The 27,693-nt window shown below is 43.8% G+C and overlaps 1 protein-coding gene across 1 annotated transcript; it reads right to left on the reverse strand.

The window, feature by feature from the left end:
* On the reverse strand, positions 1–27,037 carry ube2j2 (ubiquitin conjugating enzyme E2 J2). The gene is made up of 7 exons (XM_033048303.1): positions 26,832–27,037; positions 11,900–12,030; positions 9,172–9,212; positions 8,750–8,852; positions 4,106–4,244; positions 3,839–3,919; positions 1–2,002 (listed from the first exon to the last, which is right to left on the reverse strand). The coding sequence occupies exons 2-7, from the start codon at positions 12,028–12,030 to the stop codon at positions 1,724–1,726; spliced, it is 774 nt and encodes a 257-aa protein (XP_032904194.1). The 5' UTR covers positions 26,832–27,037; the 3' UTR covers positions 1–1,723.
* Positions 27,038–27,693: the final 656 nt, after the last annotated feature.

Genomic DNA, 27,693 nt, shown 5'->3' on the forward strand with positions numbered 1-27,693 from the left:
TTTTGTGTGATAAAGAATTTATTGATTTTACAAACTGAAACACAGATCAGAACATAAACCTACCATATACTGAAGTCAACTTATTGTTTTTGAAGCTTTAAATAGATCTTTCCTGGCAAGGCTCGTTAATGGTTTCTAGATTATGTTATTTACATTGAGGTTTGTTGCTATAAAAGGAAAAAAAATCCACAAATTCACTTTAATAATCTTATGGATAAGGCAGAGAGGCCTTGCCACGTATAACTTATATGCTCAGTTCAATGAATTTGCATTGTTTTTCCATTGTTCCGCTTCAATAATTCCAAAATACAAAGTCACCAACACTTTCCCCGTTCCAGTGCAGCTTTCAAGAAACATTTACCAAAGACTTGACAAATATTTTGTACATTATAAGGTAGAACTTCATGACAAAAACATTTCCCTACTCGATACTTTCAGAATAAAACTGTGGACTTGACACACACAATAACATCAGTCTTGTCAGGAAATTAACGCAACTTCTGGAAGATTTTTAGGCTCTCTCTTCAATGCCATCGAATGATACCACTGATATTCTGCACATTTTATTGGTAGCCATTTATAATATAATTGCTGCAATTGTGCAAAACCTACTCAATACTGCAGTGGGTCGGGTATAACGACATCCAGGGATTTACTTGAATGTGACCAATCACACTATGTTCGCCAACCAAGCGAAAAATCTAATCTCTCTTGGCTGCTAGAGATGATATATTAAAATTAGAAATCTCTAATGTTCACACTTCATGACAGTTGTGAAATTAGGATAAGATGTTGCCAAGATCGTCACATTGAACTAATAGGTTGCAATTAAGGTTTTTTAATATTAAAATTTTGTGCAGGTTGGATATTTTGTGGAAAATTGTATTGCTCAATTTCAAAGATATTGTACTAAAGGCAAACAGAACCATCTTCCAGAAATAACAAAAATAATTGATAGTTGACTATTACAGTATCATTTTCAGCAACACAAGAGGGGCATTGCGCATTTTTAAAGAAATCTATTACAAAAAAAATGATTTATCTTACTGTTTTGCCAAGGATTATCCATAAAACTTAAAAAGCTGATAATTAGTTTGTAGGAATGTGCACAGGGTCGCAATCTCTTCAGCAGCCACTTATTTTACACTGGACGACCATACTCACCTTTCCCATTTTACTAAAACAAAAAGTAACCATTTAAAAATTGCTTCTTTAAGTTCATACCCAGTTTTATTTTGCTCAGCATTCACTTTTTCTATTTTATTTTTCCAGAAATGCTTCCTGTAGGGGGTCTAAATGCAACAGTACTATAAATACATTAAAAAGTCATTTATGCTGGGGTAGATATTTTTAATCATTGAAGTAAACAATTAAAATCTGAAAATGTCGCTGCAAAACATGCCCCCTTTTTTTTTTTAAGAAATAATGCTAGTTTCAGAATCATAATTAAGAGGCATAATATTGGTCACCCATTGTAAAGTACACATGACCAGCACAGTAAACCTGAACCTTCTGCATATTCTTCAACTATTTGCTAGCTCCGTTGATCCATTCACGAAAGAAAACCATCGGCTCTAGTTGGTCATGTTTTGCACACATACAAATGTAATTTTAATTACATCACTCCAGCGCAGTCTTATTCTTTCCCCTTCCGCACAGCTTTCCCCAAAAGGAGTCAGATTTTGCTCGCAAGTCTTGCAGTAATTTGGTCTCATCGCCAGCTTTATTCTTGTGCTATGCTTCGTAACACGTATTTCACTGTGTAGGCAAACGCCGCAAAACCGACAATGACAAACAAGTTTGCTAACGCTCCTCCGAGGAGTCCATGGTTTCGGTTGGCCTGTTGGAGACCTTGGTGGTTGGCGGCTGGCAACACCGCGTGCCCGTTCAGTAGCGGCACCCCGTTCTGGTGCATTTCACCATCAGGGATAACATCCGGCAAAGGCAGAGCCTGGGCCCTGTTACTTAGTTCTTCTTGTGCCCGCTGCTTCTCTTTTATTTCCTGGAGGAATGAGGACAAAACTAGTGTTATTACAATTTCTTGGACATCTCCTAGGATCTATTCATTGCATTCTGACCTCATGTGATCGCATACCAGAGAATTGTCGACCTAAAATTCTCTACAACCTTATTTAGGCTGACTGAAGAGTGTAGAACTAATAGAAACTGTAGTTAACTGTAGAACACAAAGGGCTCGAGTAACCCGGGGGATCAGGCATCAGTTTTATGCTCAAGAAGGAACTGCAGATGCTGGAATATCGAAGGTACACAAAAATGCTGGAGAAACTCAGCGGGTGCAGCAGCATCTATGGAGCGAAGGAAATAGGGAACGTTGAGTTTCCCGCTGAGTTTCTCCAGCATTTTTGTGTACCATCAGCTTTATGCTGCTTGGCCAACTGAGTTACTCTGGAACTTGTGTCCTATGCAAGATTCCACCATCTGATGTACCCTGTGTCTACCCCGTAGTATTATTGTGGTGGAGTAATTTAAAGCAAAGGCAAGCTATTGATATGCTCAAACTGCACTCTAAGTCTAGACATAAGCGACAGGAACAGATTTGGCCATTTGCGCTCATCAAGTCCACTCCCCCATTCAATCATGGCTGATATATCTTTCCCTCTTAATTCCATTGTCCTGCCTTCTCCCATAACCCCTGACACTCGAACTAATCTAGGGACTGCTCAGTTTGAACATTTCAACGTTGTAGATCCATTCATAAGCTGAGCATCATACATCTTTCATATTGGAGTCAGCTTTAACCACATTTTAATACTTAGTGGGTTTGATTTCGTAGATAAACATTCTTCCATCAGCTGGCAATTATAAGTTATGGAAGACTCCAAGCCCCAGGGTCACAGAATGGCCTCAATATCCCTCTGTCAAAGTGAAAAAATAGCTGTTGTTCATCCTCCAAGTGATAATCTTCCAGGCCCAGCCACCAGAACACCCAAAATACAGAGTTTACCAATATCTTATTACTACTTGTAATGTGCTCTATCCTTCTGGTCAACCTATGGTCTATCCACTGATTTACTGCAGTGTTTAACTTCAAGAATTGTTTCATAGACTAATAATAATTTCCATAATTCCTGTTCACTAGCTCCATTCCAACTCCTTCTGATTTTTAAGTTTTGGTTTATAATTCGCATGTGTACTGAGGTAAGAGAAAAGCTTTGTTTTGCATGCTATCCAAACAGATCAGATAATACTATACACAAATACAATCATGTCAAATTCTAATACAAAATGTACAAGTGGAAAATAGAGTTATATTTCCACTGCTAAATCTTTCTGATCGACATGAGAGGAATAGATTGGGTAGATGCACAGAGTCTCTTGCCCAGAGAAGGGGAATCAAGAACCAGAGGACATTGGTTTAAGGTGAGAGGGGTAAGATTTAATAGGAACCCGAAGGGTAACTTTTTCACACAAAGTGTGGTGGGTGCATGGAACGAGCTGCCAGAGGAGGTAGTTGAGGCAGGGACTATCGCAATGTGTAAGGCACATTTAGACAGGTAGATAGATAGGACAGATTTAGAAGGATATGGGCAAACACAGGCAGGTGAGACTAGTGTAGGTGGGACATGTTGGCCGGTGTGGGTAAGTTGGGCCGAAGGCCTGTTTCCACGCTAAGTCTGTGATATAAAAAGCTTTGGCAATGAACTGGAGGATTTCAGAATCTACTACCATTCTTTCTCAGTACTACCATTATAAATGGTGATTTTTGCAGACAATATTTTGCCTACATTAATGCCAGCTTATTTTGATACATCTATTATACACTGGGAAATTGATATTGCGTTGATTGCTTTACCTGTAAATGTCTACAAATACCTACCTCCACTAGGTCTGGGAAAAGCTCACAAAACACTTTATCCTTTAGATTAAAGGCACTGCTTTGGGTAGCAAGTTGTCTTTTCTACAAAGAAGAAATCAAAATATTAATTCAAGGATCATTTATAAATTGCTGGAAGTCATTTTAAAACAACTATGTTATAAATGTAAGCACATCAGTTATAGAAATGCAATTTGCAAGGTCCACTACATCACTCAGTTCAAACGTCATTGAACCAACACGAAGGTAATGAGAATGAGCAGAACTCACAGTATATTCGGAGGTTTCGATGCTGCCCAATGTAGGGCCTTTCTCTACCATGAAACTAAGGAGACCCGTCAGGATTGTGGAGACAGACCAGGCTGGGTTCCAGGTATCTGGATGGAAATCAGTGATTGAAAGACATAACCTGAAAGGGAAAGTTGTTTGCTAAAATTCATTACTTTTCAACATGGATTCACGAAACCGCTCAGAGCACAACTGATAAACAGAAATGAAAACATAAAGCATTGCATGGGCAATTCTTAATTATGTTTAGGGTATACTTTACTAACACACTAAAACATTTATTATCTTGAAATCCAAGTACTTTGCAACGGATGAAATGTCTTTTGTTTCACCCGAGCTGAGAGCTCACAGATAAAGCTCACAGAAGTAACGCAGATAAAGTTTGCAAAAGGCTCTAACAGGTCGGGAGAGGTTGATTAATACGTTTTTTATGTATGTTTGTAATGTATACTTTAAATGTAATTTGAGATGTCCACACAAAGATAGATCTCTTGTGTTTTTGTTGCTGTTTATCAGTTTTGCTTTTCACTGTTTCTACCTCAACTCATCAATTAAGGATTGCTCCGAAATTCTTAATCTCTACAATTTATAGCTATGTCGTAGAAAAAAGATATATAATTCTTAACATCTGCAGAGAAACGTAGAAAAATAGGTGCAGGAGCCCTTCGAGCCAGCACTGTCATTCAATATGATCATGGCTGATCATCTAAAATTCAATTCAATTCAATTTATTTGTCATTTGGACCCCTTGAGGTCCAAACGAAATGTCGTTTCTGCAGCCATACATTACAAAACAAAAAGACCCAAGACACAACACAGTTTACACAAACATCCATCACATCGTTGTGATGGAAGGCAAAAAAAACTTATCTCTCCACTGCACTCTCCCCCCCGATGTCAGAGTCAGAGTCAAAGTCAAAGCACCCGGCTGGCGATGGCGATTGTCCCGCGGCCATTAAAGCCATGCCGGGTGATGCAAGGTCGCACACCGGGTCTAGTTGTTAGAGCCCCGGCGTGCGCTCGCAAAGTCCCGCGGCCATTCCAAGCCGCGCGGGGCGATGGTGTAAGGCCCCGCTCAGGTGCACTTCAACCCCGCAACTCGGGCGGGAGAAGTCGCCATTGCGGAAGCCCCGAAAAGCCGCCGTCCGCCAGACCCGCAGTTGCAGCCTCCGAATCTCCAGAGGTCGGGTGGCAGCAGTGCTCAACCACAGCTCCACCCGCTCCGGACTCGGCCAGCCCCGTGACGGTGAGTAGTCGGCAGCTCCGCAGCTGGAACCCCAGGTCATTCTTGTTGGAGGCCGCTCCACGTTGCAGCCCCAACGACAACGGAGACCCGACAAAGAAAAGGTCGGGTCTCCCGTGCAGGGGAAAGATTTTAAAGTTACCCCCTCCCCCCCCCACACATACCCCAACAAAAAAAATAACAAAAACTACATAAAAACGAGACAAAAAATAATAAAAACACAGACGGACTGCAGAGGCTGCTGCTGACGAGAGTCGCGCCGCCCACCGATATCAGTACCCCATTCCTGCTTTTTCGCCTTATCCCTTGATTCCTTTAACCCTAAGAGCTCAATCTAACTCTCCGTTAGTTAATGTTTTGAGAAGGAACTGCAGATGCTGGAAAAATCGAAGGTAGATAAAAATGCTGGAGAAACGTCACCTATTCCTTCGCTCCATAGATGCTGCCTCACCCGCTGAGTTTCTCCAGCATTTTTATCTACCTCTGTTATTAATGATGCTTTGACAATGGACAGGGAAAATGGAGTGGCACTTCAGCAGCTGCTTCTGACCAGGTAGAGCCTGGTACAAAGTACAGGAAGATTAGCTATAAAAGCTCACTTTCTCAATTAAGAAGGCATGCTGACTTTGGAAAGAATACAAGTAGGAAAATAAACTATATGGCATTTTAATGGATGTAATAGTACTTTTTGTCCTGGAGAGGAATTCTTAACCTAAGACTTTCAGTTCCACCACCCTGTGTATGTATTAAGATTCTTACACAGGGCACGTCAAAGAGAATTGGAAAGTTTTAAAAAATATGCCTTATCTGTGTTCCTTCTGAGAACTCAAATGGAACTAAAGTTATCGTATCCTTTGCAAAGTGCTCGGGTTTCAAGATGATAAATTTTTTAGTATGTTCGTAAAGTATACCGTACTTAACTATAATTTAGCGATGCCCACACGTTGATGGGTTTCTTGTGGTCTAACAGGGTATTGCTTCACAATACGGCGAGTCCAGAACACAGTCTTAGAATAAAGGGGAGGCCATTTAAGACTGAGGTGAGAAAAACACTTTTTCACCCAGAGAGTTGTGAATTTGTGGAATTCCCTGCCACAGAGGGCAGTGGAGGCCAAGTCACTGGATGGATTTAAGAGAGAGTTAGATAGAGCTCTAGGGGCTAGTGGAGTCAAAGGATAGGGGAGAAGGCAGGCACGGGTTATTGATAGGGGACGATCAGCCATGATCACAATGAATGGCAGTGCTGGCTCGAAGGGCCTCCTCCTGCACCTATTTTCTATGTTAATATTTTTAGAAAATCAAATGACTCAAAATAAATGAAAACTGTTGTTTGAAGGCATGGCACCATCAGACAGCAATCATTCCAGTAACAACTTATTTCAACAGATTTAAAAGAACTAGCAAGAAAACGTGCCTGAACGAATATGGGCAAAAGAGAATGCTCGGAAGCAGTGGCAAATTCACAGATTAAACGCCCAAGTAGCTGGCCAACAAACTTGGGAAATAAAAAGATATTACTGGACATGCAATTGTGGAACAATCACCCACAGGGTATCCCCAATGACGCTTCGTTGAAAGAATTGTATTATACCTAGGCTTTTAACTTTGCAATAAGAGAATTTCATTGAAAATTTATTACCGAAAACCTGCAACTATCTAATTTGTTCCATAATACTCGAGATACTTAAAAAAAAAATCTAGGTAAAAATAGCTATTTCTGTTCACATCAGAAATGAAAGGAACACATTGTTGATTAAGCAATTACAACATACAGAAAGTATTGTGCTTTAAATTATGGCAAATTCTAAACTTAAGAGGAACCAAGTTAAACTAGTCCACACAATTGTTTGTAAAAATCTCCGTTTTGCAATTCCGACCTTTAAAATGTTTTATAAAGTGTATTATGCTCAAACGGCAAGACATCTGCGCTGCCAAGGCAAGTGCATGACAATTGAGGCTGGCCTCAGCTCAATCATGCCAAAAGAATCTCGCAGACTTTTACGCCATTTTTCTATTTTGTTTTCCATATTTCAAATTTTCTCGCCCTACACTTATGGGGCTGTCCCACTGTACAGGCTAATTCAAGAGTCCTCCAGAGTTAAAAAAAATCTAACTCGTGGTAAACACGTAGAATGTACGTTGCGGCTACGTCGGAGCTCGGGACGTCTCTTAGCAGCTCGTAACGCTAACGGCAGGTACTCGGGAAACGCGGTAAGTTCGTGAAGATTTTTCAACATGTTGAAAAATGTCCACGAGAGTCCCGAGTACCTACGTGCGGCTATTACCGTAATTCTCCGAGTTCGAATCAGGGGAAACTCGGGAGAACTCTTGAATTAACTCGTACAGTGGGACAGCCCCATTAGCTACCTTTCCACCATTCCATATGACAGTCACTAACCGAGGGCAAGATAATGAAACCAAGCCGGGGCTCTATCACTTTCCCTCAGAGTGCTCTCCCCTCCAGAGTCTTTTTCTCCCATCAGGATAGAGAACTAATCTACATTGTGAACGCCTCAAAGGCTTAAATGTTGTTTGCAAAGGCCCATTTAGGTTTAGGTCTATTGTCACATGCGCCAAGGTACAGTGAAAAGATTGGTTTGTATGCTATCCAAGCAGCTTAGATAGAGTATACAAGGATATAATCAGTTAAAACTCAAGCACAATAGATCGAGCAAAGGGGAAGATAGTGTGCCCAAGTTATAATTCTGACAAGTTCAAGCAATTTAGTTACAGTTTATAGCTTCAAAAATACGTCAGTCAGGTAGAACAAAGAACAGAAGACATCTAATTGCATTTCCAGTTAGTCTAGCAACTCGAATACATGTTTATCCATACAAATATACGATAAGATTCTTTTCACACAAATAATTAAATTTGATTCACAGAAAGTTAGGATTTGCCAATGAAGTGGCTTTCTGTGTTGAGCATTGGAAAAGAATCCAGAGAAAACTGGAGTTGTTAATACTGACATCTTTAATGGCTGATAACACGGGAAAACAAGTTTGGAAAGACGCTTTCAAGCCTTGAAATAAAATGATGTAGTTTTCTGGACGCAATAAAAAACATTAAAATACAATTATTTCCAGATTCAGTGGTTAAGTGATTGTTAATGTTCAATCTTAAACTTGGACCAATTTGGAAACATTGTGAACTGTTGCTTTTGGTGCCTTCTAGAGATTGGCAAAGAATTTCATAGAGCAAGAATCATTCATTTTATAAGAAATCATCAAATTTAGACACATTAAAATGTAAAAAACAACTGAAGTAGGATAGAACCAACAAAGTAACAAGTAACTCTCGTTTTGTGCATGTTAAAACATATGTGTTTCTTCAAAGTTTTATACAACTAATGAAAACTTAAAGTCTTGTACAAAGCATCTTACCGTGTATTACATTTGAATCTTCCATTTGGTGTAATCATATAAATACTAGGTGGTTTGAATGGAAATTCTCTGGGGAAAACTAACTTCCCATGGTAAAGACCACCTATATTTGAACAGGAAACAACGGCATCACTAGTTGACAGAAATTTCATTTTCAGAATTTGTAGATACAGCAATGAAAACTTGATAACATCTCATTTTAGCATGAGGAAAAATCCGTTCTATAACCCCAGCATTTAGTTATTTACAAGAGCAGTTCCGGAAACGGAGGAATTCTGATACAAGATTAAAACTGGAGTGTCAGGGATGTTTCTCCAAGAGATAAAGTGAGGTTGAGTGGAGATTTGATGGAGGTGTGCTCCATCTTAACATGCCCCCATCATTAACAATCGTTCAGTATGTACAGGAATACTATTACATACCCTCATATGGTGTTTTCTCAGGACCTCGTACCACATAATGCCTAGTAAGAGAAGATAACGATTATGAAAGGCATATTCAACCATTATGAATTAACCCCTTCAATTTAGCACGATCACTGTCAAGTCCAACTTACTACAACAAGCAATCTGTACACAGTAAAATCCGAAGATAGACACAAAATGCTGGAGTAACTCAATAGGTCAGGGAGCATTTCTGGAGAAAAGGAGTAGGTGACGTTTCAGGTTGAGACCCTTCTCCACAGATGCTGCCCAACCCGCTGAGTTAGTTCAGCTTTATGTGCCTATCTTCGGTGTAAACCAGCATCTGCAGTTTCCTCCTGAAAAAAGACAAAATTCGACTGGGTTTCAGTTTTTTTTAAATTGGAATTGTATTTAAAAAGGTTCTACTCAAAGACAAAAAAAACCCAGGAGAACCAGGAAATGTTGCTTGGTTACACCCAAACCCAATTTCTAGGAGCAAAGGCTATTGTACTTTTATTCCAGTAGAGGTCAGAGCACATTTAGATCTATTAAGTGCCTTAAAACTGTAATATCGAAAGACGACCACAAACTTACTATGTGGAAGGATGTCATGTTGTTGATGAAATTACACATTAACCAAGGGTATCACATTACATGGTTTCAAACTCTCACCTAGACTCCGATAACAGAATGGCTTTCGCAAGCCGCAAAGTGCGGGATTTACACAATGTTACAACACGACGCCACAGTTTTTGTCCGTGTGATCAGTCAAGTGGACAACCAGTGATCAGACCAGGCTACTTTTGATCAGAGAACAAAAAGATGAGTAATAGACTCAGTCACTGGATCGTGCTATCCAATGTCATGTTTGCACAGTGTGTACACAGGCACTTTAATCTTGTTGGTTAATTATACATGAACTATATTTACCCGTGCCACAGATATGTTACTGGATTTTATTTTATTAGATTTGTTACAGGTAGCTAGAGCATCGCTTTAATTGCCACGGAATTACTGGCCACGGAAAAGCAATTACCTCAAAATAACCATCCCTGTAGGATGAGGCCGCTCAATACTTAAGGAGTTTTTTTAACATCGAGGCTATTAGTTCATTGCAACCATGCCTCCAAAATGGAATCCATTTAAGGTAGACAAAAATGCTGGAGAAACTCAGCGGGTGCAGCAGCATCTATGGAGCGAAGGAAATAGGCAACGTTTCGTCCCGAAACGTTGCCTATTTCCTTCGCTCCATAGATGTTGCTTCACCCGCTGAGTTTCTCCAGCATTTTTGTCTACCTTCGATTTTCCAGCATCTGAAGTTCCTTCTTAAAAACATTGAATCCATTTAAGTTACTCCCACTTCCAAATTCCAAGTCAATAGTTTTAATGGGTTAGACACAAAATGCTGGGGGAACACAGCAGGTCAGGCAGCATCTCTGGAGAACAGGGATAGTTGACGTTTCCACTCGGAACCCTTCTTCGGACATAAAACATCACCTATTCCTTTTCTCCAGAGATACTGACTGACCCGCTGAATTACTCCAGCACTTTGTTTCTCTCTTTGGTATAAACCAACATCTGCAGTTCCTTCCTACAGATTTATAGGTTACAGCTCTTTAAGTGGTTATCCAGGATATCTTTAAATTTGACAACGGTTCCTGCCTCCACCACCTTTTCTGGCACTGAAATTCAGATTTCCACTGCTCTTACAATTTTAAAAATCCAGTACTAAGGTCGGTACATTTACTCTTTCTAGACGTCTCAATCGTATCCACACTGTATTCTCCTTTGCTAGCCTTGCCACTCATCCATGATTCTCCTGCCATGCAAGATTCTCAAATCTCCTCTTGCAACTTCTTTAGTGCCATCAAATGCTTCCTACAGCACGGTGACCGGAACTTACAGAAATGTTGCCATGAGAAACTCCTGCAATGCCATCCTAGAGCAGGGTGATGAGGTAGAACGCCAAAGCGTGGAGTTTTTCTCCCAACCTGATTTACTGTTTTATTAGGATTCCCTGAGGCCGCACAAATGTTGATGTGATGTCAAAGGCAGGTGAGCTCACCTCATCTTTAGTGTGGAGTGTGGGAGGAAACTGAAGATCTTGGAGATAACCCACGCGGTCACGGGGAGAACGTACAAACCCCATACAGACAGCACCCATAGTCAAGATCGAACCCGGGTCTGCGGTACTGCAAGGCACGTGTGTGGAGTTTGCATGTTCTCTTTACAATCATGGGGGTTTCCTCCGGCTGCTCCGGTTTCTTCCCACAAGCCAAAGACTTGCGAGTTTGTAGGTTAATTGGCCTCTGTAAATTGCCCCCTAGTGTGTAGGGAGATGGATATGACTGCAGAATAATGGAGAACTAGTGCGAACGGGTGTTCGATGGTTGTCCTGGACTGAGTGGGCCAACGGGCCTGTTTCTATGCTGTATCTATCAATTAATATTTGGGATTCAGCACTTTGCCAACATTTAGACTGCAGCTCTAACGCAAACTCCTAATGAAACCTAAACTGAACATTGCAAGCACGTAACTGGTAAGTGACACTGCAGAGATAACATGTAGTAATTTACTGATGATTGGGAGCCTAGCAAATTGGCTGCATCCTGTCTATTGTTGAAAGGACATATATGGGCAATTCCTCCCCCCCCCCTCCCCCAAAAAATCTAGGCGATGCCAGCACGCTAACATATACAATCTCACAAAATCAACTGGTCACTTGTCTTTTTGTAAACACACTCACCATTCAAGAATATTAGATGGGAGAGGTTCAGCACAGATATAAGGCACTGGGTCTTTCTTTATTCGAAGGTAGTCCTGCTTCAGTCTCTGGGTTGCTGTTGTTGGAGCTCGCTTGTTGCTGTTGCTGTTCATCTGGTTTGACAGAAAGAATGACATATTTGAAATCAAGTCACTGAGAGCTAGTTAGAACTATGACAACAAGGTTACAAAGGGGATAAAACTCTTTGGCCATTTCTAACCCAAGGTTTATTGATTTATTATTGGTTTATTGAACTAATAACCAGATTATTGCTCCAGGAGTGCAGGGTCAAATTCCCCCATGACAACTGGGCATGGTTGAACAAAATGATGTAAGAAAACGAACAATTTTCCCAATGTCCTAATATCTATTAGAATCTCAGTGATAGATGTCTTATGGGCCTGTCCCACTTCCACGATTTGCTCGGTGACTGCCGGCACCCGTCATACTCGCAGCAGATTGGCAAAAATAGTCGCAGCAGGTCGCTGAAAATTTTCAAGTGACCATACAGACGCCCGTATGGTCGTGAGTAGTCGCCCAAACCTTTGTTCTGGTCGCCGCTGGATTTTCAACATGTTGAAAATTTTCGGCGACCTGCTGCGACTATGACAGGTGCCGGCAGTCGCCGAAAAACATTGCATAAGTGGGGCAGGCCCATTAGTCTGACAAACCTATAGGTGATTCCAGAGCAATGAATGTGGTCGACTCGGAACTCTCTTTTGAGACAATGCTGCAAGCACCAAACCAATTAAAGAATCTAGGACCAAGAAACTGTAGAATTAATACAATGTTTCACGAATATCAAATTATCTACATTCATAAAATTCAAACTAAACATTGTGAATTGGTGTTTATAGGTTTGTTTCTATTACACTGATTTATAATGGTCCAGCGATGTGTTGCTTCCTGAAGCACCTCAATGCAGATTATACTCTGTAATGTCCATGCTCATTATTCCTACTTCAAATTCTACACTTGCTGTGCACGTAATCACAAAGCTTAGAACACAGAAGGAAACCATTTAGTTCATCCAGTCTGTCGTGGCTCCGGGACGAGCAATCCACGCTTGTACCTGTTTGCCCTCTCTTCAGAGTCCCCTCTCCCATCAGGCTAAAGGTATAAGGTACACAAAAATGCTGGAGAAACTCAGCGGGTGCAGCAGCATCTATGGAGCGACGGAAATAGGTGACGTTTCGGGCCGAAACCCTTCTTCAGACTGATAGGGGGTGGGGGGGGAGAAGGAAGGAAAAAGGGAGGAGGAGGAGCCCGAGGGCGGGGGGTATGGGAGGAGACAGTTCGAGGGTTAAGGAAGAGGTGACACCGCCCCCCAGCCCAGGCTAAAGGTATAGATGTTTGAAAACGCACACCTACAGATTCAGGGAGTTTCTTCCAAGCTGTTATCAGGCAACTGAATCATCCTACCACAACTAGAGAGCAGTCCTGAACTACTATCTTCCTCGTTGGTGATCCTTGGACTATCTTTGACCAGACTTTACTTTGCACTAACCGTTATTCCCTTATCATGTATCTATACACTGTAAATGGCTTGAGTGTAATCATGTATTGTCTTTCCGCTGACTGGTTAGCATGCAACAAAAGCTTTTAACAAGTGACAATAAACTAAACTGAACTCAAAGAGTCATGTAAAAACTCATCAAGTTCCCTTTTCAATGTCACAATTGAAACGACCTTCACCGCCCCCCAGCCCTTTTTTAAAAAACTTTTTTTATTATGAAACTACTTTTATTCAAAAAATAAAAATAAACATAGAGTATTAACACAATCAAAGACTGCCTATGCTGACAGTTTACAAACAAATGATCGTCAAATTAATAACGTCAACGTCAACTGGATCCATGAAATGGCCGTTGAAGGTCGAGTGTTCCGTTTATCAACAAAACACTCGACCTTCAACGGCGACCAGCATTCATGGAAAGCCTCCAAAGTCCCCATGGACACCGCGTGTTCCCTCTTAACACTTAAACAAAATTATCAAATTAAAATATTAACATCCTTATCGATAATGTATTCAACCTCCTGTGGAGACCAGCGTGCACAGAAGGCCTCCACAGTCCCCATGGACACCGCGTGTTCCTTTTCTAGGGACACGCGAGCTCGGACGTAACCCCGGAAAAGGGGCAGGCAGGCAACCGGTGTGCGGCCATCGACTGCCCGCTGCCTGGACCCGCGAATGGCCATCTTGGCCAGGCCCAGGAGCAGACCGACAGGGAGACCCACTCCTCCCTCCCATCCTTCCCCCCTCTGCACCGGGCGCCCATAAATTAATAGTGTTAATTAATACCAGCCCTGGTAGAGGATTCCAGGTACTAAATGTCAGATGGGTGTAAAAAAGTTATTTTTCTCATGACAGCTCTGGTTTCTTTGCCAATTTCCTCAAGCCTCTCTACCTTCTGCTTCTTGGCCCTTGCACCACCCCTATCTACAGTCTGCTCAATTTGATATACCCCATCTAATCACCTCTCAACTTCCTATTGTTCCCGAGCTAATTAGAGCTTCTCTAATTTATCCGCACAACCCCAAGGTCCCGTGTTGCGGGAATCATTCAGATAAATCTCCTCAGCACCTTCTCAATGGCCTTCACATCTTCTCGAAAATGTGGTGCTCAGATAAAGACAAAACCACAATTGAGGACAAACCAGTGCTGTTATGAAAAGTTCATCATGATTTTCTTCTTCATTTATGCAGCCTTGGATCTTTTATACAATGTTTCAAAATTCATTTTACGCTCCAAATTCTGTGAGAATTTTGCTTTTCTCTTTGTCCTCGCGACTGAAATGTAACTCTTTAATTTTTGTTTCTGTGTTAAATTCAGCTTTCATGTGTACAGCCTCAAGGTTACGTTCTATCCCCAGTTTACTACACTTCCAAGTCTGTTTCTGATTGTAAATTGTATTCTGCATATCTAAATCCACATCAGGAATATGGACAGAATAGGTTACAGGGGAAATGAGTGGGGGAATGGGATTGTGTAGGAAGGAACTGCAGATGCTGGTTTACACTGAAGATAGACACAAAATGCTGGAGTACCTCAGCAGGACAGACGGCATCTCGGGATAGAATGATTGAGAGATATTACAGGTCGAGTCTGAGGAAAGGTCTTGACCATAAACATAGAAAAATGGGTGCAGGAGTAGGCCATTCGGCCCCTCGAGGAAGCACCGCCATTCAATATGATTATGGCTGATCATCTAAAATCAGCAATTGTTCCTGCTTTTTCCCCATATCCCTTGCTGCCTGTTACTCGCTGAGTTACTCCAGCATTTTCTGTCTATCTTCGGGGGAATGGGATTGCTCTGTGAAATGGCCCAAAATTGCCTCTCTATGGCATAAGAAAACATCAAACATGGAATTTACATCATGGAATTAACCAGACTTGGTGGTTTTATGAAATGGAAATTGAGTTTAGTGAATTTATTAAGAATTCTTCAAACTTAACTAGCAAGATGCATGCAGTCAATGTATTAAGATTTCCAAAAGATTGGCACATGAGGTTATTGAAGGTAATTTCAGCATGGATAAGGATGGGCTGTCCCTATTTTCATTGTTCAAAATTGGGGGAAAAAACAGGGAAAACTAGTTCCTTCTGCCAGTTAATTGCAGTTCATAAATACAGAGGATTTGAAGCGCTGATGATATCTTCATGAAACAAGTGGAGATCAATGATGCATTCCTTCCTTTTGATACAGTTAGTTTAAAATTCCTATCCCGAGGTATTATTCCTTAAGGTGCTGCTGGTTATACTCAAAATTCACTTTTGCATTTCAGGCCCTCATTGGTGGCACAACCAATGCCACCAGTATTCCAGAGACACATGTAACGGCAGATGTTGGCATCTTCAGCAAAGCACAAAGTGCTCGAGTAACTCAGCAGGTCAGGTAGCATCTGGGGAGGGAATGGCTGGGTGACATTTCAGGCTGGAGCCCACCTTCATGCTGAAGGGTCCCGACCTGAAACTTTGCCTATCTATAGTCTGCACAGATGCTGCCTGACCCACTTCAGCATTTTGTTTTGCGGCTGGTACTCCCACATCCCAGTGTGCTGGCAGGTTAATTGGCTCCTGCAAATTAGCCCTTGCTATACACAAATGGAAAAAGATTCAACGGCAGGTGATGGAAATGAAAATAACTCTCATGACTGAACAGAAATAAGCAGGCGGAGAATTGGGACTGGTGCAATTGGTCTACTGGGAACCAACATGCACTTAACTTACTGGATGGGCAGCTTCCTCGCTCACAATAACCAAGGGGACAGATTTAATGGATGTTACAAGGTGATGGTAACAAAGAAGGAAGAAAGCACAAAAACTAGCAGCAGAATAGGAGGGGGCAATGAAGGTGTGCAGAAAAGTTCAAAACTGAATTTGTGACTAATTGGATAGTTCAGTTTAGAGAGACAGCATTAATACGGGCCCTTCAGCCCATCGGGTCCACGCCGACCATCAATCACCCGCTCACACTAGTTCTGTTATTCCACCTTTGCATCCAGTCCCTGCACACAGGGGACAATTAACCTACGAACCCGCATGTCTTTGGAATGTGGAGGAAACCGGAGCACCTGAAAGGAACCCACACGGTCACATGAAGAGTGTGTAAACTCCACACAGACAGCTCCCGAGGACAGGATCAGACCTGGGTTTCTTGCACTGAAGCAGCAGCTTGGCCAGCTACGCCACTGCTCCACTTGCTTTGTTTGCTAATCAAGAACAAAAATTAAATGTGCATATTAGATCAACTTTTAGTTTCTCCAAATAACAATGAAGTCTCAAAATTCCAGTTGTTCTCTGAAGGTTATGGAGAACATGTTGCACATACAATGGGTGAGGCAACCTGTAATAGCTCTAAATACTCGTGATTTCCGGCTTATTTGCCCAAGTGTGATAGGCAGACAGCTTCCCTCTGCAATGCATCCAAAATAATCTTTAAGATGCTCTCTGCACCCAGATGCTGAAAGTCACAATAGGTGAATCCCACTTCCCTAATAATTAGTTTACTATCCCAGTCATTATCCCGATGAAGTACAACATATGGCTCAAGGTTCAAATATAACAGCACTCCAAGTCTGCACATTGGACTCCTGCCCAATTCATTAACGTATTGCCTCTCAGCCCCAGGCATTCCAGCTACCCAAGTTTCTGAAAATCTTTTCTGAATCTGTCTTGCAATTTATAAACGCGCCATTCTTGGTCACTAGATTTTAGTATTTGCCCTACATACAGTGAACAAAGAGGCACCAAATAGCAACTTCCGGGTACAACAGTTTCGACCCTTCTTCAATCTAAGCCAAACCTGCTAGCACCATTTATTTTCTCCTTATCCGCCTTTTCTACGTGTGGCATAATGCTGAATCATGTGAGACTTATGGAAAAATGCCTATTAATAATCCTGGCCAGACCTACATCTTCCCGATGCTATTAAGTGCGTCACACATAATTTGCTTCAAGTTTATTCTGCTCTCAACTGACTCATTTCTAAATGGCCATTAATTGTCCTCAGCTGACTTCAGACTCAGATGATAATTGCCGGGTTTGTCCTCCTCTCCCTTCTTGTACAGAGTTATTACAGTGGCTACCCTTCAATCCACCGGTATCATTTGAATATCTAAGAAAGATTGGAAAATTGCGGTCAGCTATTGCCTCTCCAATTTCTTGTAGCAGCTTTGAGAATGTGCTTTTAGATACATTTCCCAACTTGAAATCTGCTGACAACTTTTCAGCAGTTATCTCAAAGCACAACCTACGTCATCCTCAGGTATATCTACATTCCTATTAGCACTTTTTAATAAACCTGACGCCAAGTAATATGTTCATCCTGCAAATTTAAAATCTGCCACTTTGTTCTCTTCCTGTTCTTTTACTTTGTCAGTATGCCTTGCTCTTAACTGCTAACCTTTTCTACATGTTGTTTAAGAAGGAACTGCAGATGCTGGAAAATCGAAGGTGGACAAAAATGCTGGAGAAACTCAGCGGGTGCAGCAGCATCTATGGAGCGAAGGATATAGGCAACGTTTCGGCCCGAAACGTTGCCTATTTCTTTCGCTCCATAGATGCTGCTGCACCTGCTGAGTTTCTCCAACATTTTTGTCAACCTTTTCTACATTCCTCCTTCATCCTTCCAATCAATCCTACGGTTTATTTCATAATAGATTCTCTTTCATTTATCCTACAGCTCATGCCATAGCGTGGAAACAGGCCCTCCGGCTCAATTTGCCCATACCAGCCAACATGTCCCAGCTGCACTAGTCCCACCTGTCTGCGTTTGGCCCATATCCCTGAAAACCGGTCCAACAGCTACATTGTTTTCATAAAATCATGTGATAGGAGCAGAATTAGGCCATTCAGCCCATCAAGTCTACGCCACCACACAAAAACACAATAAAAATTGAACACAAACATCCACCACAGCATTCATCACTGTGGTGGAAGACACAACATTTGGTCAGTCCTCCTCCATTTTCCCCCGTGGTCGGGACCTCAACCCTCCGCAGCCACCGCTGCAGGAGTCCAGTTCCTTCCTACACAGATCGAATAATGCCATACATAAATACAACCAAACCAAACTCAAGTATAAGGGAGAGAGAGAAAGAGAGAGAAAGAGAGGGAAAGAGAGAAAAAAGCGGAAAAAGAGAGAGAGAGAGAGAGAGAGACATGCTGCTGTAAAGCTGGACCCCGCACACACCAAGCCAAGTATTGTTTTTGTCCTCCCTTGCCAATAAAATCAAATTGCAGCTAAGCAGAAGAGTCAGCCTTTTTCTGTTCAACTAGTCAGACGCTTGAACCTTTGAGTAAGAACTGCAGATGCTGGAAAAATCGAAGGTTGACAAAAATTACAGAATTATGATCACTGTTCTCAAAATGCTCCGCCATTGAACCGTTTATTAAGTGGCCAGGCTCATTCCCCAGAACAAGGCCAACTATGACTCCTTCCCTGGTTGCACCATCTACATATTGCTTCAAAAAAATCCTGCTGGAAGCAGTTAAATTCTGAACCACCTAAGACACTGGCACTCAGTCAATATTGAGTTTTTTTTTTTAAATTGCCCACTACCACTACGTTTCAAGCATATCCCCATGATCTGCATGAATATTTATTCCTGCATCTCCTGTTGGCTATCAGGATGCTTATAATCAACATTGGGTAAAGCCCTGGGGCAAATCCTTGTCTCTGCCCACACGCTACAGAAGAAATCAGGAGTGCAGGCATTCCCTGTAGCCACTCCCCACTCAAACAGCAATTCCCCAAGGAATTGTGTTTCGGTGGGGGGGGGGAATCAGCAACAGCCAGGTTTGTGGCAGCATGTATGGCTCTGTGGCAGATAACGCTACCATAGATGGGGATTCAATTGGTTAAATTGTAATGGGCGCAGACAGGCATTTCTGGGGCCTCAGATGAGATTCTTAAAAGATAATGTTGACACCAGGGAGAGAGAAGGCTCAGAGGGATAGAGGAGAGGATGGGATCAAATATAGAAGAGTCCAGCAGGGAGAGCAGACACCTGGGCAGATCAACTGGGCGTATCCATGGCCACATGGGGCCATAATGTTGCTGCAATCAGTGACATGGCTGAAAGGTGGGAGGAATGGCAAACAGTACCAGGTATAGAAGCTAGACATAAAATGCTGGAGAAACTCAGCGGGTGAGGCAGCATCTATGCAGAGAAGGAATTGCCGACGTTTCGGGTTGAGACCCTTCTCCCTTAAGCTGCACGCGTTAAGAGAGAAAGTAAAAGACAGAGCATTGCAATGTGTAGGAGGTCATTGGTGCTATAATGAAGAAGGATATCACAGAAAGCTTTTAATACAAAGTCATATGGGTAGAGCCTAGAAATAAAAGGCTATCACTTAGCTGAGGTAATTGTGCAGACATTGCAATCATCAGCAGGAAATAGAGGGGGTAATGTAGGAAATCACAGAGAAGCATTAGGAATTTAGTAGTATGGGATTTCCACTTCCTCAGTATTAACAGGGACTTCCTTGGTGCGAAAGGCTTGGAGACATTTTAAAATGCATGCATAACAGAATGTGGATAGTTTTACTGGAGAAGGAACAGTATTGGACCTAACGTTAGGGAATGACACCATGCAATTCAGTGAAGTGTTACAGGGTGAAAGTTTTGGAGATAGTGACTATAACACCAAGTTTCAAAGTAGTAATGGACATATATTGTCCAAAAACAAAGACCCTGAAATGAAGAAGAAAAAATATAACGTTTTTCAATGTTAATACGCTCCAGAATATTTCTGCTCCCCACCCCCAGTCCTTGATGTCATTCTCTTTAGTGAACACAGATGAGTCTATACATATGAACATGTACAATGTCACAACAGCCTGGCCACAATATACTGGGAACAGCTAACGATGGGCAAATCCATATCTGGCAACAGCGATTTAAACGTGAAACAGTGAGAGTTCAAGGCCAGCATGCAGCCGCAAGGGTGAAAGATAAGGCAGGCACATCAAGAGAATCCCACATGTCAAGGGATGTCACGGGTCTGATTAAAAATAGCGTATTCCAGGTAGAGTGTTGAAAACACATGAGGTTCTTCTGGTAAAGAATGCACAGGGAATTTCATTTTTTTTAAATAGGACAAAAAAGGAACAACAACAACATAGAAACATAGACATAGAAAGTAGGTGCGAGAGTAGACCACCAGGTCCGTCGAGCCCGCACCGCCATTCGCTCATGGCTGAACACTAAACAGACACACTTACCCACAAACAGTAGACACAAGACACAGAACACAAGACACTACCCTCCCCTTTATACCGCTATCACCCCTCTCCACCCCAAGAACCGCGTGATCTCCTGGGGGAGGCAAAAAAACGGATAAAAACCCAGGTCCAATTCGGGAAAAAAATCCGGGAAATTCCTCTCCGACCCCAATCCAGGCGATCGACACTTGTCCAGGAGATCACTCAGGTCTTACTATACTAACCATACCTAGGTCCATATCCCTGCCCTCTCCCCGTAGCCCCTTATCCCCTTGGCAGCTAAAAAACCATCTATTTTAGACTTAAATATATTTAACGTTTCTGCTTCCACTGCTCCCTGGGGCAGTGAATTCCATAAATTAACCACCCTCTGGGTGAAGAAGTTCCTCCTCATCTCAGTTTTAAAAGAGCCCCCCCTTATTCTGCGACTATGTCCCCTAGTTCTAGTTTCCCCGATCATTGGGAACATCCTCGGTGCATCCACCCGATCAAGGCCCCTCACGATCTTATATGTTTCAATGAGATCGCCTCTCATTCTTCTAAACTCCAAAGAGTAGAGTTCCAGCCTACTTAACCTTTCCTCATATGTCAATCCCCTCATTGCAGGAATTAATCTTGTAAACCTTCGCTGCACTGCCTCCAGGGCTAGTACATCCTTTCTTAAGTATGGACCCCAGAACTGTACACAGTATTCCAAATGTGGTCTCACTAATACTGTGTACAGCTGCAGCAAGACCTCCGTATTTTTATACTCAATCCCCCTAGCAATAAAGGCCAAAACTCCATTGGCCTTCCTGATTGCTTGCTGCACCTGCATACTAACTTTTAGTGATTCATGTACCAATACCCCTAGATCCCTTTGCGTTGCATTACAACGCAGCTCCTCCTCATTTAGAAAATAACTTACCCTATCATTTTTTTTCCCAAAGTGAATGACTTCACATTTATTAATATTAAATTTCATCTGCCAAGTTGTTGCCCACTCACCTAGCTTATCTATATCCTTTTGCAGACTCTTCCTATCCTCCTCATCCCCTACTTTTCCTCCCATTTTTGTATCGTCCGCAAATTTTGATATATTACACTTGGTTCCCTCCCTCCATATCACCAGCGGACAAGGTTAAGCAAAATACAACTGCAATTAAAGTAATAATAAAAGTATGAAGATAACCAGGAAGTGAGTAGGGAGCAATGTGTAGGTGGACCTGAAGAATGTGGGTCGAGCACAAATGAAAATTTGTGTGGGAAGGAACTGCAGATGTTGGTCTACACCAAAGATAGACACAAAATGCTGGAGTAACTCGGCAGGTCAGGCAGCATAGCTGGAAAAAAGGAATAGGTGATATTTTGGGGCGAGACTCTTCTACAATTTAATCTGTATTCACCATAGAGAATGCCATCAGTTTGGGGTGAAAGAGAAGGAAGGGGGACCTTTATTGCCCAAGACATTGACTACAAGAGCATGGAGCAACTTTATAAAACTTTGGTTATGCTACGGAAACTGTGTGGTCACCACACCCAGGGAAGGATATGACTATACTGAAGAGGATGCATAGGTTAACCAGGATGTTGTTAGAATGGAATGTTACAATTATGAGGAGAGATATGAAAGACTAGGTTTGCATGTCTTGGAGCAGAGGAGGCTGAGGGGAAAACATGATGGATGTATATAAAATGGGACGCGTATAGAAATGGTGGAGAGTGAGAAATCTTTCCCCCACAACATAGACAAATTAACCAGAGAGCATGGTTGTAAGGCAAGGTAAGGCAAGTGGCAAACAAGATAGAGGGGAATCAGAGGGAAAATGCTGGTTACAAATGTGAAGCAATCTTTTTTTTTGTGTGTTGAGTAATTTTACGGACATTTTATATTAAACTCTGGGTAATACCCAGTAAGAAGTAACAATGATAAAAATATCATTGTTCTGTTTCGGTACATATGACAATAAATCACTCTTCAACCTCATACAGAGTGCTGGAGTAACTCAGCTGGTCTGGAGAACATGGATAGGTGACAATTCTGAAGAAAACTGAGGAAGAGTCCCAGCCGAAACGTGGGCTGTTCGTGATCGCCAGAGATGCTGCTTGACCCACTGAGTCACTCCAGAAATTTGTGTGCTTAAACCAGCACCTGCAGTTCCTCGTTTCTACTCTTGACTCTCGGGTATAATATCTGGAGAATGGAGTCAGTTTACACAGTAGTTCCCTCTATTATTCCCCTAAACCTCGCTTTTATCCCCATTATTGTATTCCCTTCCAGATTTTCCTCAACTTTGCAGGTTTTTTCACATGACATGGCATTAAGCACAAGATAGGCAAAAGGAAGTGCTCGGAGCAAATATTTCCAGAGAATTTTCAACATTTTTGTGAGTTTGCTAAAATTTCACTGGTCTTCTGGACAACCCACCCAAACAGAAAAGCAGCAACTCTTCCTCAACCATTCCAGAGAAATAAACTCAGAAGAGTGTGACAATGCAAAAATGTTTGCTACATTCAATGGGACAAAGTCAGATTTAGACGGTTTAGTTAATTTTCATCTTCAACACTGCTCTGGCGTATTAAATTGTCTGGTGTATTAAATACGCGACAACCCTGGTCAAATCTCATTCTGGGATTTACACAAAAAAATGCAGGAGATATTCATCTGGGCAAGCTGAAATGTTGTGCAGTCAGATGTGGAGTGTCCAAACAATCACTGCGCTTAACAATCCCTTCACATCTTGCAATAATTCTCCATTTCTGCAATATTTTTTTAAATTCCTTTAAGAAATTAAATAAGCCAAGATCAACCTGAAGCTTTTTCATCAGTAAATGCACCATTTTGCCCTCTTAGTTACTGCTCAATAACTTATTCTTCTTTGTAGCTCTCCCAAGCATGACATTTGTTTGCCCAAAGCTTGAGGACTAGTTTATATATATTTACCATTTCCTGTTCTCTTACAAACCAAACTACGTATTATGCTGCAGCAAGAATTTGCCCCAACCCCCCCCACCCCACTTCCTTGTCCAAAGCAGTTTGTAATCAGGACCAATCAGCTGATGTTGTGAAGTCTGTCGTTTGCCCCAAATACCCAGAGCTTGGCACAATATGTCTGAATTCACATTAAGTACACCTGAATCAGTAGGATCCTCAGGTACCAGCTGAAGAGCCTGAATCATAAAAGGTCCCGGTATCGAGGGCAATAGAGGGAGTAAGAGGATGGACAATGTCAATTGTTATTTACACAGAGATCCTGTGTGCTGCCAATGCACAGACAAAGAAGGTTCTGCATCACCGTGTGGGCGACACGGTGCAGGAGCTGCTGCCGTATAGTATCAGAAACCCAGGTTCCATCGTGACTCCTGGTGCTGCTTGTACAGAGTTTGTAAGTTTTCCCCATGACCTGCATAGGTTTTCTCCAGGTACTCCGGTTTCCTCCCACACTCCAAAGAGGTACAGGTTTCCAGGTTAATTGGCTTTGGTAAAAAAAATTGTGCGTGCGTGCGTGTGTGTAGAATTGTGTTAGTGCGCGGGGATCACTGGTTGGCACGTACTCAGTGGGCTGAAGGGCCTGTTTCCGCGTTGTATCTCTAAATTAAATCAACTCAAGTGATCCTTCTCCATTTACAGATGTCACAGGCAAGTTGGGAATGTTACACACTGTTAGGGACATTTCTCCTTTCTCCACCTGGAAATGGAGTCACTCATACATAATGGAAATGGACTCTGGAGTCCACATCAACCGTCAAGCACCCATTTATACTAATTCTACAGTAATCCTATTTATCTCTCCCTGCGCTACGTAATTCTACCACCTCTCGCACACATTGGGGAATTCACAATCGTCTATTAACACAGTTGCCTACTATTCTTTGCACGTGTGGGTGGAAACTGGAGCACCCAGAGGAAGACGATGCAGTCACAGGGAAAATGTACAAAGTCTAAAGGCAGCACTGGTGATCAGGACTGAATCTGTATCGCTGAAACTATGTTACAGCAGCTCTAATAGCTGCACCCCTGTATCACCCTAATCTCTTGCCATGACGGCACTTGAAGCAGACTGTCGATTTCAGATGTATACTGTTGAACAATGTAATAAGAGTCAAATGATTGCAACGCTGGGAATGTTGACCTGGTGCAGGTCATTGGCATGTTTATCCTGCCAACAGATTTGACAAGATTAGTGGTACACAAAATTGCTGGAGAAACTCAGCGGGTGCAGCAGCATCTATGGAGCGAAGGAAATAGGCGACGTTTCGGGCCAAAACCCTTCTTCAGACTGTACATTTTCCCTGTGACTTCAAGATTAGTGGTGTCTCTCCCATTGATGGCATCTCCCAGTGGCACAGCAGTAGAGTTACTGCCTTACAGCGCCAGAGACCCGAGTTCGACCCCGACTATGGGTGCTGTCTGTATGGAATTTGTACGTTCTCTCTGTGACCTACGTGGATTTTGTCTGGGTACTCCCGTTTCCTCCCACACTCCAAAGATGTACAGATTTATAAGTTAATTAGCTTTGGTAAAATTGTAAAGTGCCGCTTAGTGTGAAGGATAGTGTCAGTGTACGGGGATCGCTGGTCTGTGAGCCAATGGTAATGCTTTTGTAATGAACTTGCAACAAAAAGGCACAGCATGCTGGAGTAATTCAGCAGGTCAGGCAGCATCCCTGGAGAAAATGGATAGGTTACTTTTTCTTCAGAAGATGGTCGTACAGCACGAGAGCTCCCATCAGAGAGAGAGAGAGAGACTTCCTCTTGGGCATAATTGAAGGTGGTTTTGCATTCACATATAGAAACAAAGAACTGCCATTGCTAGGAATTTACCACAAAAAAAAAAGACAGTGCTGGAATAACTCAGTGGAGCAGGCAACAAGTCTGAAGAAATGACCTGACCCCCGACACATCACCTATCTATCCATGGTACACTAAATTGCTGGGGAAACTCAGCGGGTGCAGCAGCATCTATGGAGCGAAGGAAATAGGCGACGTTTCGGGCCGAAACCCTGAAGAAGGGTTTCGGCCCGAAACGTCGCCTATTTCCTTCGCTCCATAGATGCTGCTGCACCCGCTGAGTTTCCCCAGCAATTTTGTGTACCTTCGATATTCCAGCATTTGCAGTTCCCTTTTGAACACCTATCTATCCATGTTGTTTAAGAAGGAACTGCAGATGCTGGAAAATCGAAGGTAGACAAAAATGCTGGAGAAACTCAGCGGGTGCAGCAGCATCTATGGAGCGAAGGAAATAAGCAACGTTTCCTTCGCTCCATGCAAATAGTTGAACAATCTCCACTATAGGAAATAGGCAACGTTTCGGCCCGAAACGTTGCCTATTTCCTTCGCTCCATAGATGCTGCTGCACCCGCTGAGTTTCTCCAGCATTTTTGTGCACCTATCTATCCATGTTGTCCAGAGATGTTGCCTGACCCGCCGAGTTACTCCAGCACTCACTCTGTGTCTGTACTGTTCCAAGTGACAGGTCATAGAAACATAGAAAATAGGTGCAGGAGTAGAGGCCATTCGGCCCTTCGAGCCTGCACCGCCATTCGATATGATCATGGCTGATCATCCAACTCAGTATCCTGTACCTGCCTTCTCTCCATACCCCCTGATCCCTTTAGCCACATCTAACTCCCTCTTAAATATAGCCAATGGACCGGCCTCGACTACCTTCTGTGTCCAGAGAGTTCCTGAGCTTATGATGCATGGAGACCGGCATGGGAAACCTACCATCTGGTTGCTGCCAACGCACACAACAACAAAAGCATGTAGATGAGAAATAGAAATGCAACATAGACCTCACCACGGTGAGAAGAGCTCAGTGTGTGTGTTGGTTCTGCCCGGCCTTTGGTGCAAGGTTGGCGGGGGGGGGGGGGGGTGACCTGGCTCAGTCTGGTTGCTCCTGCCGGGCTCGCAGCCCTTGAGGGGGGGGGGGGGGGGGGAGGAAGGAAGAGGCTTCACCGCCTCAACACTGGGCACCTTCCCCAGTCTCCGTTCACCCACGGCCCGGGCTCAAGGCCTCAACACTGGGCACCACTCGCACCGGGACTAGGGCCCAGAGCCCCGGGGCCCCCGTAACCCACAGCCCCGTAACCCACAGCCCAGAGCCCGGGGCCGCCGTAACCCACAGCCCCGTAACCCACAGCCCAGAGCCCGGGGCCGCCGCAGCTGAGCTCCGGGCCTACTCTCGTCTCAGGCCTCGGTATTTACCTCGACATCAAACCCCGCGGCAGCGCCTTCCGAACGGGGGCCTCCGGATGGTGTCGGGGCAGCGGCGCCCAGGCCGCGGCTGGGGGTTGGGAGTTGTCGGTGGCCCAGCGCTCCCTCCCCCGGAGCGGGCGGGCGGACGGACACTCGGAGCCGGGCGGCGGCGGCGTCGGCGGAACCCAGCGACTAATATGGCGGCGGCGGCGGCGGCGGAGCAGCAGCGAGAGCTCAATCCCCCCCCCTACCGGCCGCGCCCACACCTGCAGCTGCATCTCAGCTCAGCGGCCCCCCCTGCCGGCCGCGCCCACACCTGCAGCTCAGCGGCCCCCCCTACCGGCCGCGCCCACACCTGCAGCCGTCGCTCAGCTCAGCGGCCCCCCCTACCGGCCGCGCCCACACCTGCAGCTCAGCTCAGCTCAGCGGCCCCCCCTGCCGGCCGCGCCCACACCTGCAGCTCAGCGGCCCCCCCTACCGGCCGCGCCCACACCTGCAGCCGTCGCTCAGCTCAGCGGCCCCCCCTGCCGGCCGCGCCCATACCTGCAGCTCAGCGGCCCCCCCCCCTATCGGCCGCGCCCACACCTGCAGCCGCCGCTCAGCTCAGCGGCCCCCCCTGCCGGCCGCGCCCACACCTGCAGCCGTCGCTCAGCTCAGCGGCCCCCCCTGCAGGCCGCGCCCACACCTGCAGCTCAGCGACCCCCCTACCGGCCGCGCCCACACCTGCAGCTCAGCTCAGCGCCCCCCCCCCCCCCCCCCCTGCCGGCCGCGCCCACACCTGCAGCTGCCTCCATGCAGGGTCTTTCCACAACATCTGAAGAAGGGTACACAAAAAAGCTGGAGAAACTCAGCGGGTGCAGCAGCATCTATG

The sequence above is a fragment of the Amblyraja radiata genome, chromosome 31 (genome assembly GCF_010909765.2).
Source record: "Amblyraja radiata isolate CabotCenter1 chromosome 31, sAmbRad1.1.pri, whole genome shotgun sequence".
NCBI classification, from domain to species: domain Eukaryota; kingdom Metazoa; phylum Chordata; class Chondrichthyes; order Rajiformes; family Rajidae; genus Amblyraja; species Amblyraja radiata.